Source organism: Giraffa tippelskirchi, chromosome 11 (genome assembly GCF_054371585.1).
Source record: "Giraffa tippelskirchi isolate mGirTip1 chromosome 11, T2T-mGirTip1v1.2.pri, whole genome shotgun sequence".
In the NCBI taxonomy this organism is placed as follows: Eukaryota; Metazoa; Chordata; class Mammalia; order Artiodactyla; family Giraffidae; genus Giraffa; species Giraffa tippelskirchi.
In genome coordinates this window covers 136,011,951-136,027,200 of record NC_137285.1, presented here as the reverse complement: position 1 = coordinate 136,027,200, position 15,250 = coordinate 136,011,951, and the positions used below count along the sequence as shown (strand labels likewise).

At 36.3% G+C, this 15,250-nt stretch overlaps 1 protein-coding gene across 6 annotated transcripts in view; it reads right to left on the bottom strand.

Annotated features, from left to right (window-relative positions):
* PDHX (pyruvate dehydrogenase complex component X) overlaps positions 1 to 15,250 on the bottom strand; it is a 76,353-nt gene that overhangs the window by 43,075 nt on the left and 18,028 nt on the right. For all 6 annotated transcript variants that reach the window (XR_014069220.1, XR_014069221.1, XM_081543448.1 and 3 more), the window contains exon 2: positions 9,138 to 9,218. Coding sequence is in view for 4 of the 6 variants with exons in the window: in XM_081543448.1 (XP_081399574.1) it covers positions 9,138 to 9,218 (81 nt within the window). In the remaining 2 variants the exon portion in view is untranslated. The remainder of the gene's footprint in view (positions 1 to 9,137; positions 9,219 to 15,250) is intronic.

Sequence of the window (15,250 nt, the reverse complement as noted above, 5' to 3'; positions counted from 1 at the left end):
AATGCCCAGAGAAGGCAAATTTTTAGAGACAAAAGCAGATCAAGATAGTGATAAGAGAAAAGAAGTGACTGTGATCAAGCATTAGGGATTTTTGGGGGGTGATAGAAATGTTCTAAAATTGGATTTTGATGACAGTTTCAGAACTCTATATATTCACTAAAAATCACTGAATTGTGCATTTAAAATAGGTGAAGACTACAGTGTGTATATTATACCTCAAAAGCTGTTAAAACAGTAGGATACTGAAACAACACTGAAGTTATTTGTGAAACACACATTTAAAAAATTTTCCATTTAGCATCCAAACATGTATACAAATCCCCAGAAAAAACAGAAACCAAAGCCATCTACAATAAAAGCCAGAGACCCATTTAACTTTCCAGTAGCACTTTGTAATAACAATTCAGTGATCAACTCATCCAAGACAGTTTTATTTCTGAATTCTATACACTATGTTAGTTAGGCACAGTCTAAGGTTTGCTCAAAAATTGTTTGAAATATTCAAGATTCCCAGTCACATGACAGAAGGAAAGCCCACATAAAATGACAGTTTCTGACAGGTAACACACACCAAGAGCGGCAGCAGTAACATGGCTGATGAAGCAAGTTACGTGGGTTCCAGATGTGGCCAAGTATCTCACAAAATTGTTAGTATCTCAGCCTAGTTTTGTTCCAGTGTTTCGGGATATGCTCTTAAATGTCTCAAGAAAGAAAACAATGCTTTTCATACCCTTAAATATGCTCTCACAATAGGAGGGAATACAAGGATATTTTCTTTTGTTGTTTTAACAGATTTGACCTTCCAGTTTAGTTCCATTCAGTCGCTCAGTCATGTCCAACTCTTTGCGATCCCATGATTTGATCTTTAAATTGATGAAAAAATAATCTATATACACTTTAAATAAAAATATCTGATGCACATTTCCCCCATCAAATAACAAGCTTGTAATAAAAATGTGGAATTATAGTACAATTCACCTTTCAGCAGATTTTGAAATTGTACATGTTACCTAGCACTTTTGAACTGTTTTCTCTACTAACTTAATGATGCATATTCTTTACTTAATCCTCAGACTGAAATTAAGTATTGTAATATTCATTATGAAACTACTTTTCTAACACTCATTAGATCAACAAAGATGGGAATAATTTATATGCGGTATTACTGCATGTTTCCATGTGATGATAGTGGTTATCAGGAGGCTGTGACCACTTGGCTGTACAAGAGTGAATGGAAATCCCTCACCCACTCCCTGCCCGTGAAATGTGCACTCTGCTTGCTTTCCCAGCCCTAGAAGCTGCCCACAGACATAGACATGAGATAGAATTCTGGTGCTGAGATCACCTGGACAGTGTATGTGACTGAGCCCAGTCAAGACCTCTGTACACTTTTAAGATTCTTGCTGGTGGTGTGGGGTTCAACCCGGCCTGTGGCCTCTCATGAAAATCCCCTTGTTTATTAAACTTGCCATGTTATCAAACTGGAGCCTCTTTCTTCCATTTCTCCCTACCCTCCATGTATGAGGCCGATTTCAGATTACACTCAGGAAACTCCTGAGGCGGTTATGAAACACTATGACTTCAAAAAAGAAAAAGAAGCTGAGTTATCACAGAATTCTGAAGTCAAGGATTTATCTTAGATATCATCTAGTTCAACTCACTCCCAGATATTTCATGGCAGAGTGGGAACCCCAAAGGACAAATCCAGGCCAGAGTTTTTTCCATTGCACCCTTATTGCCTTGGCTTACCACACACACACACGCATGTAACAGTTGTGAATTAGAGTCTCTGATTTTCAAGAAATGTTGGTTTGTAAGACCCAACCGCCATCCACCAAAGGTTATCATATCATTAACCTTAGCTTAAAAATAAGCTAGATTCAAAATTAGACACATTATTCTTTTTCATGAAAAAAATTTCAATCCTCTTAAATGTCTGAAAGTTTAAACTCAGTGTCTTAAATAACAGTAACCATACAATAAAGATCTCAAGATAAAATTTTTTTAAAATGTAGCTAGTGAGAAAAAAAGTATATAAAAAGTTTTCTTACAGAATATAAATGTTTTTAACACATAATGATAGAACCCAGTTGTGTATCAAGCACTAAACACACTAAGCCATATATAATCCTACCCATGTGTACAATACATAAAGAACTAAATTATGCTCACACACACCAAAAAAAAAAATCACAAAGGTGATGAACTTAAAAAAGAAGCCAGTGAATTATGGAGAACCAAGGATTTAGACTTCCTTCTATTCCTTATGTGTACTGGTAAACGTTTCTCCTCAGTTGGTAGAACACAGAATTTTAAAAGCAACCATCAAGGAAACAGCCTCCAAGGGCTTCAAGTACATCCTGGCTTGTCCTATATGAAAATAGCACGTGTAATCAAAATAAAAAAAGAACAGAATGATGAAACCATTTGTCTCTTGGCTCTTCATCATACTCACCATATTCTAATGGCCATGAATAACTTATCAGACTGCCAGTGAGCTGAAACACCAAGAGATAAATGTAGTCCAAAGAACCCTCTTGTCTATTAATACTTGCCTCTCAGGTCTCCAAGTGTGAAGAAATTTAATCTTTTTATAATAATCTTAAAAGGCTGGTCTGTGTCTGAATCATTATTTAATGACACCAACACTCTGTCATGCTGAATATGGAAATAGCCAAAGCTCTGTAATTCATCAGGAAAAAAGAAACTTAAAAATAGATTCCAACTGACTGCATTATTAATAAAGGTGGAACTTTCTTAGATACTGATAATTATTTTAAAAGGTGGCAGCAACCCTGCAGAGCCAATAGCTCAAAATGCTTCCTAATGAAGCACTGGTTCTTTCATTTACATGACATTTGTCTTTCTCAAATTCTAGAAAAGTCTGTCAGTTGGTTTTTTTTTGGTTATTACCTCTTCCTCATTCTCTCTTTTTGTCCTTGTGGAATTCTTCCTATTGGGTTAGTAGAGGATTCTCATTCTATTCTTCATGTCTCAGCTTCTCTTTTATATTTTCTACTACTTTATCTTACTGCTGCATGCAGACTAATTTTCTCAGGTTGGACTTCATGAAACCTTTGGTCAGTCACGTCTACACTTTAACCCAAACCTGAGTTTTACATTTTCTAATTTTGGAAACAATATTTTTCATTCCTAGAAGTTCTACTTGTCCTTTTCAAATTTGTCTGGACTGTGTTTGTCTTTTTTCATAGTTTCAATTCCTTCTCTTACAAGTTTCATCATTTCAAACATATGTTTTGATATATGCAGTAATTCCAATTAACTAAAGTTCTTGGAGGTCTAATTCTGCTGCTTGTTATATCTAATAACTTTTGCTCCTAAAAGGCAGCTTCCATGTCAATTACTAAATTTGGAATTGTGAATTTGTAGTTAAAGTGGAACTTTATCTGGGAATCTTGTGTGAACTGGCTTAGAGACTATGTTTTCCAGAATAATGGCATCTGCCAAGGAACCCAGGAAGATTATCAGTTCAGGACTGCTTCACCTCTACTTGTGTGTTCCCAGAAAATGCAAATACTACAAATCTGAACCCCCAAAGCCGCATGAGAAGAGGCCTATGAGAGAATATTTTTTAATTCCAAGTCAAACAAATATATTTGTCTGTTAGCATATGGCATTAGAGGGCTTCCCAGGTGGCTCAGTGGTAAGGAATTTTCCTGCAATGCAGGAGACCTGGGTTCTATCACTGGGTTGGGAAGATGCCCTGAAGAAGGAACCGGCAATCCACTCCAGTAGGCTTGCATGGGAAATCTCATGGGCAGTGGAGCCTAGCAGGCTACAGTCCATGGGGTCACTAAAGAGCCTCCTTGTGTCATCTTCCCATCTCCTATACTGGCCCAATCCACAGATCCAAACTGCTGCTGCAAGGTCCATTCTATCATTTGTCTTTTTGCCCTTCTAGCACCCCAGTCTGCCCCTTAGCCACAAGAACTGGGTACTTTTCTCCCGTACGTCCAAGCTTGTACTTCCACTTGCAGCCTTCTCCCCAACCCCAACACTTGTCGTCACTGCCATGAATGGCTCATTTCCTAGAATCACAGCATAGCCCTGTCATACTCTGAACTCCTAGCCACTGCCTAACCTCTCTCTATACCACTTCATAAGCACTAGGCTGGACCATTCAATACCAGCGTTTGTCTGGATGACATCTGTGCCCCCTGAATCACATAGAGACCCCGGAAGTCCTTTCAGGGCGACTCTCTGGGGTCAGTCCTCCCAGACCATGTCCTTCATTCTCAGCTCACTCTTTCCTCTTCTCTTTACATGTTTAATGCTTGGTTTATCATTTCTCAATCTGAGGCATAATAATGGCTATGGGGCACTCATTTGGTCAATATCTCTATACACCTGTTCAATAAACCCTAATGGAAATTCAACTCCCCAAAAGTTTAATATGTTGCAGAAGGAGTAAAGCACAGGGAGATGGCTAAAAGAAGCCATCCCACAGTCAACACCTGGTACATGGCAATGACAACCGAAAGGAAAAAGGAAAAGAAAGCAGCTGCCGGAAAAATAAAAAGTCTCCTTCTCCAACTTCCTCCACAGTAATTTTTCCTCTGTTCTTTTGTACCATGAGCACTGTAGCATCCTCATCTCTTTGGCCTCCTTATACTTAGTCTTATTTTTTTAAGCACCATACTAAGTATTTAAAATCTGGCAAAATAATTATTTACAATAATTATTGTAATACTTAAGTTGTACATAAACAACCTACGTGATCATCAACAGACAAATGGATAAAGATGTGAGATATATACATAAATACACTATTTAATGGAATACTACTCAGTCATAAAAAATATGAAATTTTGCTATTTGCAACAGCATGGATGGACCTTGAGGGTATTATGCTAAATGAAATAATTCAAAGAAAGATAAATACTGTATGATTTCACTCATATGTAGAATATAACAAACAAAACAAATAAATCAACAAATCAAGACAAACACACAGCCACAGACAACAGAATAGTGGTTATCTGGTAATCAGGGGAAAGGGGAGAGGAAGGAGGAGAGGGCAAAATGGGTCAAGAGGATCAACCACATGGTGACAGATGGAAACTTAAGTCTTTGGTGGTGAGCACACTGCAGCATATAGAGAAGAAATATGAGTTTGTACACATGAAATGCACAATGTTATAAACCAATGTTACTTCAGTAAACAAATTTTTAAAAATCTGGTAACATGGTTGCCATAAGTAAGAGATTAATACAGCTTAGGTAGTATTATAACAAATATCCTCTTACTAACAAGATTCAAAATTCACCCTGAGCTTATAAAAAGCTGAAGAAAGAGTAGTTTCTCACTCCAAATTATATCCCAAAGGCTACAGACTGTACAACTTTAGAAAAGATTAGTACAAAAATCTCAGAAATGATGAAGAGAGTTATAAACCAACTTAGAAACTTTTACAACTGTCAACTGACTCATGAACAGTTTTACTCATCCTCCCACCAGAGGTATTTTGAAGTTAATGCCAGACATACTATCATTTTATACATAAGTATTTCAACTCATATCTCTTAGAGATAAGATTTTTAAAATGATTATCACAGTATCATTAAACCTCTACAATGATTAATGCCTTAATCTCATTAAACATGTAATTTTCAAATGTCCCCAAATGTTTTAGCTACTTGAGTCATAAACAAAATAAGGTCCCTACATTGGAACTGGAGTATGCTGATATACTCCTCATGGTGCCACCGAATATATCCTCTGTATTTCCTGGAAATTGGTGTTAGAACTATAAGCTTGATCACAATTGGCTCAAGTTTCTAGCAAGACAATCTTATAGTTGGTGGGGTGTACTAGTTGGCTTTCTCTCTTTTTGTGATAATAGCACACCATTGATGATCACTGGCAATATCCCTTAATTCATTAGAGTTTGCAAAATTGTGATACAGTGACATTCTATCATTCTTCCATCTTTTAAGAATGGGGAAATATGACACTAATTAGAAATTTCTTTGCACCAACTACTTGGTTACTCTGAGCTACAATTCGTATAAGAAAGTCAAAGACAATACTTAACTCTTTCCACTTATTGTCAGTTTTCAAAATGAGTTACTTTACTGGCATCCCTTGAAGGAGACCAACCACTAATGTTTTTCTTTAGTATTACTGAAAACTTTGAATTCAAATATATTTAATGTGTTTCAAAATACACCATAGATACTATTCTTACTGATCCTCAAATTGGCCCATTTTTGATTCCTGAGTCTGTTAAGATGCCCTCAGGAGTTTTGGGGGAACTTAGCTTGAAAGGTTTCCCCAGTGGCTCAGACAGTAAAGAGTCTGTCTGCAGTGTAGGAGAACCAGGTTCGATCCCTGGGTCGGGAAGATCCCCTGAAAAAGGAAATGGCAACCTACTCCAGTATTCTTCCCTGGAAAATCCCATGGACAGAGAAGCCTGGTAGGTTACAGTCCATGGAGTCGCAAAGAGTCGGAGACGACTGAGCGACTTCACTTTCAGGAGATTTTGATAACTGCTTTGCTTTCTAAATTGACAATATGTTCAAGCAGGAGACCCCAGTTTGATTCCTGGGTAGGGACGATTCACTGGAGAAGGGATAGACTACCCACTCCAGCATTCTTGGACTTCCCTGGTGGCTCAGCTGGTAAAGAATCTGCCTGCCCATGCAGGAGACCTGGGTTCAATTCCTGGGTTGGGAAGATTCCCCAGAGAAGGGAACTCTTCTTCCATGGAGAATTCCATGGACTGTACAGTCCATGGGGTAGCAAATAGTCGGGCATGACTGAGTGACTTTTACTTGCACGTTCCAAGCTTATCTTGTACACTGCCTGCCACAGACCTGGAAGCAGCTATTTTCCAAGAAGCTCTGGTTAACTTTAGCAGGAAATGGCATTTAGAGACTATAGTCTCACTGTTAGGGGTGTTCACTGCTAGCAGTTTTGTTGTTTCTCCAAGCCTTGCCACAGAAAAGAGCTAAAAAATTAATCATCACAGGATCTTTCCTTAACCCTAGCTATCTTTCATCTGTTTTCCTTTAAAACACACCCAAAGGCTGAGTTCCCAATAATATCAGCTTAATCACTCATCTGCTTTATCCCATAAAACACATTTTAAAAAAAACCTTAGAGTAACAAGACAACCAACATAACCACTATAATACAATTACTCTAAACAGTTTATATTTTTAGAGATGTCATTGTCTTTCAATTACAATTTAGTAGGTATATACAGTTAAGTTTACTGATATTTGAAATAGCCCCTCTCTGCATGATTGTTGTATCAGTTAGTCAATATATAATTAGGCCCTTCTGCTTCATCTGGTTTCCATGGTTAGGAGTCTTTTAAAATTAAATTGTGTTAAAATTATGCAAAATATGTATATGTTCTAAAGTTAAGGAGACAAACAAGATACATTCAAAGAAATCTAGCTTCTACTTTCTCTCTCCACTCACCACACTGTTTCCTCAACTGCACTACAGACAACCACTTTTTTTTGTTAGATTTTTTGTTTTAAAATTTCCAAATATTAGTACTCCCATCTCTTTCTTCAGTGAATGATACATACTATATCTACCAGTTTCCACCTTGCTTTTCTGCCCTGAAGATCACACTACAATAGTGTACACAGATACTCTTCATTCCTTTTATAGTTGTGGATCTAGTATATGTTATTCATCAAACTCTGTGTTGACCCCAGCTGGATTGTTTCTACCTTTTGCTATTACAAACACTGCTGTAATAAATAGCCTCCTATGTGTGTTTTTTCTTATTTTTGCCTTGAGATAGGATCTCTAGAAATTTGCCTAGCCAAAGGGTAAATATAAATGTAATTTTTCTAGGTATTGACAAATTTTCTTCCCTAGCAGCATCATCAACTTAATGGACATGAGTTTGAGCAAACTCCAGGAGACAGAGAAGGACAGTGAAGCCTGGTATGCTGTAGTCCATGGGGGTCGCAAAGAGTCAGGCATGACTGAGCCACTAAACAACAGGGCTTGTACCATTTTGCATTTCTTCCAGCTGGGTTTGAGAGTGCCTGCTTCCTCCCATTCCCTCTCATCAACAGGATAACTTATCAAACTTTTAAATTTCTGTCAAAATGATTGGTAAGAAATGAGAAATCACTGTTATTAGTTTGTATATTTATTAGTACAAAATATTAAGTAGCTTTTCATGTGTTTAAAGGTAGTTTGTAGCTCTTTTTCTGCAAATCATCTACTCCTATATCTTGCCCATTTTCTTGCTGAGCTGACAGTTTTCTTATTCTCTACTTTTTAGAAATATTAACCCTCTGTGGTTAAAAACTGCAAACACCCTTCTCCAATTTGTCATTTTTTTACTCTATTTATTATGTTTTCAGCTATATTAAAGTTATTATTTTTACCATCAAATTATCTGTATCTCCTTTATTATTGGAGTTTGAGTTGTAGTTAGGGTATTTATCTACTTCCAGAGGAATTCACCAGCTTCTTTTTCCTAGTACTTGTCCGCTTTCATTTTTGTACATTAAGTGACTGAGTCATTTGTAATTTATCATTGGCACAGTACAAGGACTAAATCTCGTATCATCCTCCTTCACTATTTAAACACTAAATAATGGTGAGCATCTGTGTCTATTTCCTCATTTTCTATTCAGTTCTAGTAGTATGTCTTTTTAAGTACCAATACTGCAGTTTTAATTACAAAGGCTTAATAACATGTTTCAAAATCTAGTAGGTCTACAACTCTCCTCTGCTGCTCTTCTATAAGTTTTTTTTTTTTTTTAGTATTTTTACTTATGTGTTCTTTCCAATGAAGTTTATAATCAGATTGCCTAGCTACAGGAAAACAAACATACACAGTCATTATAAAGTAACAAACTAACTTTAGGGAATTGACAATTTTATGATGTTGAAACTAAACTGTTAATAACTACAACTTGCAAAAAAGCCTTAAAATAGTTGATCATTCTCTGCTTGTGAAAAGATACAGGCTAACCCCAGAAAACCTTTGCTACATTACCATGAGAAATTTTTACTTAAACAATAAAGGTTAACAAGCATAAGAACTGATCATGTATATCATGTATTGTGTAAACCAGCAGATTAGGAAAAAATAAAAATGATCAAATAACACAGGTATTAGTAATACACTACTCACCCTCCTTTTTCAGCCATTTCACAATGTTCCCTTCTTCCATTGTAGGAGACAGTGATGGCATTAATATCTTAATAGGATCAGCTGAAATTGAAAAAAGGAAAGATTAAACACAAGAAGTAATGAACCTCATAAGGCATCAACAAAAAGTTCAAGTAAATTAATATGAAATTCAATTTGAGGAAAAAAATATTCCAGTCTGAAAGATACTCAACTGGTCAAACTAAGTGTTCAGTAATCTTTTCCAAATATTTTCAACTCCTTTCTCATCATTCCCCCAAGTCCTCTAGTGCTTGCAAGATTTAAAAAAATAAATGTTGATTTATGTTTCATCTTTTTCTCCTTCTCCTTTTGTCAGTACAAAAAAATACTTACAGGTAAAACGACCAAAGGAAAAGACAAATAAAAAGGGAATAAACTGGTTTCTGATAACCTACAACACAATAATTAAGGTTACACTTACAAAAGAATAATCAAGATTAAACTTTAAGAAATTGGTTGTGTTTTTACTTTCATCTAATATCATATACTATTCAAGAATCAAGGGTTCTTGCTGCAAAGTGTGAAAAGGAGAGGTTTGTTTTGTTAAGGATGATCTGGCAAGTGAACTTATGTAGTTAAATTAATCTGCGATTGTGTTCTATACCACAACTCGATTAAGGATCCAAAAAGACAGACTCAAGCCAGTGTGACTTCTCAATAAAGCAGAGCTACTTTTCCCTTAGGTATCAAAAGAGAAAGACACTTTATATAATTTTCCAGATGTGCTTCCCAAGAGTTCTCCTGTCCAGGACCAGAGCACACAGTTGTTAGATTACAACAGCAGCAGCCATAGTAACAAATGACAACCCACTCCAGGATTCTTGCCTGGAGAATTCCATGGACAGAGGAGACTGGTGGGCTACAATCCATGGGGTCACAAAAGAGTCGGACACGACTGACTGACTAACTTCCACTTTTCACTTTTTTCACAGTAACAAACCAAACTACTTTCCCTGAAATCTTCCACAAAACTTGTTCTCCCCTTAGATTATTCAACTCTGACATAAAAAAGCAAAACATATCATATCTAGCATATTTCAAGCGCAGCAAAGAGTAGAACAGGACTTTTTCTCCCTATTGATATTTTGGGGTTAGAAATAAGGAAATTTAATACTAATGTTAAATGAAGTTAAACATTTTCTTTGGGAAACAAATAATTTTAATGTAATTTCAAATGGGGAGTTCCCATGGCTTCATGGTAAAGGAGTTCCATCTCTGAAATACTTGGAAGGAAGCTTCTGTCCTCTCTCCACTTTTCATTTACTCCCTCTAAAGGACTGGGAAAAGGACCCAAACAAATACACCTGCCGCAGTCTTTTCCTCATTTTAAGACCTGGCTGCCTATAGGGAGCCTGCATTTTTCCCTTCAGTTCTTCTATGCACTAGGCATAAATGGACCTGCCCTTCAAAGCAGAGAGCAAGTCCAACTCTCTCTGTTCCTGCCAGCAGGCCCAGTGGGTGCTAGAAAGTTACTCAAGATGTGTAGTTTATATACACAAACTCTCTCTCTCAAACAAAAGCCCAAAGTCTACATGTACTGAGGAGTCCAGCTGTAGACAGTTACAGATCTAAGTCACATTTTCCAATGGAACAAAAGCATCAGCGTTACAACTGTTAACTCTGATCTCCACCCATCTTGACTTTTTGCCTCTTTCTCAACTGGTACTAAACTATAAGGATACAAATGTAGAATCATCACTCTTAATAATACCCCAACAAGGACAGAGCCCAAACCAAATTCTAAGTCAACATGTCCATTTCATCAATGAGAAAAATATAGCCCCTGATTCAGGGATCTAAGTTCTGCCTAACTCTAAAGGCTGTATTCTCCTACACTGTATTGCCACTCATCATTAATTGATGATCCTTACCAATATGGACTATCAATTAATTAATCAATGGTTATTTATAGACTATTCACTCAGAAATTCAAACGTAGCAAATCCATGTGAGTATTCTTCATGTGTCTAATCAAATAGCCTAACAATCCCTCTCTATTAAAAGTTCAAGCCTGACATTATGAGATGGAATACTTCACAATCACGTACATAGCAAATTTACACATCAAACAGAGTTTCAATACAAGGAGGCAAACTAAATGAACAGCAATGATTCTACGTCCAGATTCTGATGTATGACAAACACAAACTCGATTTTCTCAAAACAAAGTCTCTCTTCAATATTTTCATACCTTGGTTCTAGGTGCCATGATACAAATAATATTTATTTTATGATTCTCTCCTATTATAATCTCTCACCTATGAGACTATCACATTTTCCATTATTACTGACATTAAGTACTTTATTATGAAAATTTCACATTATTTTATGAATTCCCACATTAAGAACCACAAAAATATTCATATTTTAAAAATAAAACATCATTCCTCATACAGCCACCCTTCATGGGTGAACTGGAATTGCTTCTCTGAATAATGACAAAATATAAAAATTCTGTTAACAGATCACTATCCTTCTCTGAAATGAAGGTGACAAAAAAACAGACATTCTGGACATTTCCATTATTCAGTACTATCTCCTGATTGATTATACTGACTTATGGAGAGTAAAATGTGCAATGTGTTTTCTGATTAATCTAACCAATCTATCCTCAGACTCTCATGCTAGAAAATCATTTTAAAAAGGAAGTATTAGTTTATTAATGAAAATTAATATATCATTCTATATCCTCATTCTCCCTGAATATGATACACATCTTCTCCAAATATATTTTTTCCAGTGTGAAGGTAATTATATAATCATATCAGTTTTGAATGAAGGGCTGCACATAACTAATACCTGACCTTTATGGCTGTCGTCATTCTTTTGAAGATAGTATGGGCTTTTGTAAACTCCTTGAATTTTAACCTATACAAAACATTGCTTAATTTCACTACAAGTTATATATCATTTCCCTTCTCATTTCAATAAGCAGTACATTCTACCTTTCTCCTAGCAAACTGAGGAGGCCTTGAAATGGGCACCACCTACAGTTCTTATTCATAACTGGGCACAACTATAGTAATAATAAAGGAAATGTGGTTTTTTATTCCCCTGGTCATACAGGTTATTTCAATTAGTACTCAAAAAATACCCCAGATTTTCTTAAGACTTTAACCTTTTTGTAATCATTTTAGTGTTGTTTCTTTTTATCAAGCTAAAAAGTATATCTATTGGCTTATAAGTCTGCCCTTCTGTAGCAGTTAAAGACAATATTTAAAATATTTTAAGGTAACTAGAGTAATGTACATTTCCAGTTTATATTTAAATATACTGATTTTAGAGTCTCATCAATCCATCACAACTGTTTTAATCTCTTTTCTGCCTCAATAAAATGACACTGTCATTTTTTAGTATATATTTTATATTTTTAGTATACACTTTTTCTTACTATATTGCTGCTTTACCTTCTTCATCAGGCATATGAGCAATAGATCACTCACTGAATCTATAGGAGTTTTTCCAAACAACTCCTAATTTCTTCAAATCTGATCTTCCAATCTTCTAAAGCATAATTCAGTTTTCAACTTCATATATAGTGCATTAATCTAAATCCTTATTCTCTAAAGCATGTCTTTAATTTTAAAACACTCACAGATGAGCAAAACCTATAAAAAAAAGTTTTAAATGGAAGATCTACACGTCAATTCTAAAAGGCCTCTAGATTTTTTAAAAAAAGATTACTATAAGCAAACTCTTAAAATACAAAGGCAGAACAAATAGCTTGGTGGCTAATGTGAAGCAGATCTAAGCTCCATTACTCTAACAATTAAGGAAATTCTACAATTTACATATGGTACTGCTTGAGGGTCATGCTCTGGTCCATTAATATGACTATAATCCAAACACAAAAATCATGAAATGAAGATAGACAAACGGAAGAAATAAATTACCTAGTACTTTATTAGCACAGCTCTTTGTTCCTTAATTTGCTTATTTCCTAATAGAAAAGCTTTTCATTTAATCACTTCTCTTTCCAATGCAAGAACTCATTACATAAAATTGACCTTTAAAATTTCTGCTTAAATAAAGCAATTCTGCCACCTGCAGGCTGGATGAAACAAGGCCATATGAAGTACCAGTAATTTCAAAATCAGTACAAGGGCACAAAGTAATATTAACATTGGAGTTTTGAATAAAGAAAGGTAAAGATGTCACATGGGTCTTTGTTCAAATACTTATTTTGATATAAGAATAGATTGAAAATGTCAATGAGCAACAACAGAAAACATATGCATAAAGGTTTGTGTGAACACAGTATTTAAAGTAACAAACATAATGAAAGATGTCCCTCAAACAGTACACATGGCGTAAGTAAAGGACAGGGAAGCAGTGCTGCAGCCCATGGGGTTGCAAAGAATCAGACACAACTTAGCAACTGCACAAACACACACACACACACATACACACAAACGGCATAATGCAATTTCTATCTATTTAGCTTGTATGTACATAAAGACTGAAAGGACTCACTCCAAAATGACAACAGTACCTGTCTCTAGTTGATGGCTTTATTATATGTGTTTTTTGTCTCTTTGTTTCTTGTTAGTTTTAGACATAAACCCACAAGAACAGGGAGAAAAGAAAGAAAAATAGAAAACACTTCTGGAAGCAGAAAACTGAATAATGTAGATAGTAATAATTGATTTTAGTCAATAACTGACTAAACTGACAAATAATTGACTAAGAGAGTCTAAGAAAGCTGAATGTGAAACCAGAAGTGGAAAAAACTGAGAAAATCAACCTGATTTATATGAGAATTTCCCAAAGGTCCAAGAACTGGCAGTACTGAGGACATTTGGAAATACTGGCCCCCCTTTTTTTAATTAGTTTATCTATTTTTTAACTTTACAACATTGTATTTGTTTTGCCATACATTGACATGAATCCACCATGGGTGTACATGTTTTCCCCTTCCAGAACCCCCCTCCCACATCCCTCCCCATCCCACCCCTCTGGGTCATACCAGTGCACCAGCCCCGAGCACCCTGTATCATGCATCGAACCTGGACTGGCGATTTGTTTCATACATGATAATTTACATGCTTCAATGCCATTCTCCCATATCATCCCACCCTCGCCCTCTCCCACAGAGTCCATAATGCTGTTCTATTTATTTGTGTCTCTTTTGATGTCTCGCATACAGGGTTATCTTTACCGATTAATTAAACACCATATATATGTGTTAGTATACTGTATTGGTGTTTTTCTTTCTGGCTTACTTCACTTTGTATAATAGGCTCCAGTTTCGTCCACCTCATTATAACGGATTTGAATGTATTCTTTTTAATAGCTGAGTAATATTCCATTGTGTATACGTACCACAGCTTCCTTATCCATTTGTCTCCTGATGGGCATCTAGGCTGCTTCCATGTCCTGGCTATTATAAACAGTGCTGTGATGAACACTGGGGTACACGTGTCTCTTTCAGTTCTGGTTTCCTCAGTGTGTATGCCCAGCAGTGGGATTGCTGGGTCATATGGCAGTTCTATTTTCAGTTTTTTGAGGAATCTCCACACTGTTCTCCATAGTGGCTGTATTAGTTTGCATTCCCACCAACAGTGTAAGAGGGTTCCCTTTTTTCAATACTGGCCCTTTGAAGACTTGGGTAAATACTATTTAAGTGCTGAGTAACACCAAAATCCTTCAGCAGAAGACTGAAGGTTGTTTCCTCTGTAGAGGTAAAAGAGAAGACCTTTGGGAGACAGGCTGAACCTACACACCTAGAGAAACACAGAAATTACAAAAGTACGTTAACTGAAAACTCCAGACACCAGAGTGTCTGAGGCGACACTGACGACACCAGAAACTGAGCTGAGTAGCTATTAGAAGGTGTGGGACAAATAGGCAAGTTAAAGAGAAAAACTAAAGAAAAAAGTCTAAAGGAAAAGATTTGAAAAAAGGTAGAAAGAAAGGTCAGTTCAGTTGCTCAGTCGTGTCCAACTCTTTGCGACCCATGGAATGCAGCATGCCAGCTTCCCCGTCCATCACCATCTCCCAGAGATCATGCAAACTCATGTCCAGCGAGTCGGTGATGCCATCCAACCATCTCATCCTCTGTCGTCCACTTCTCT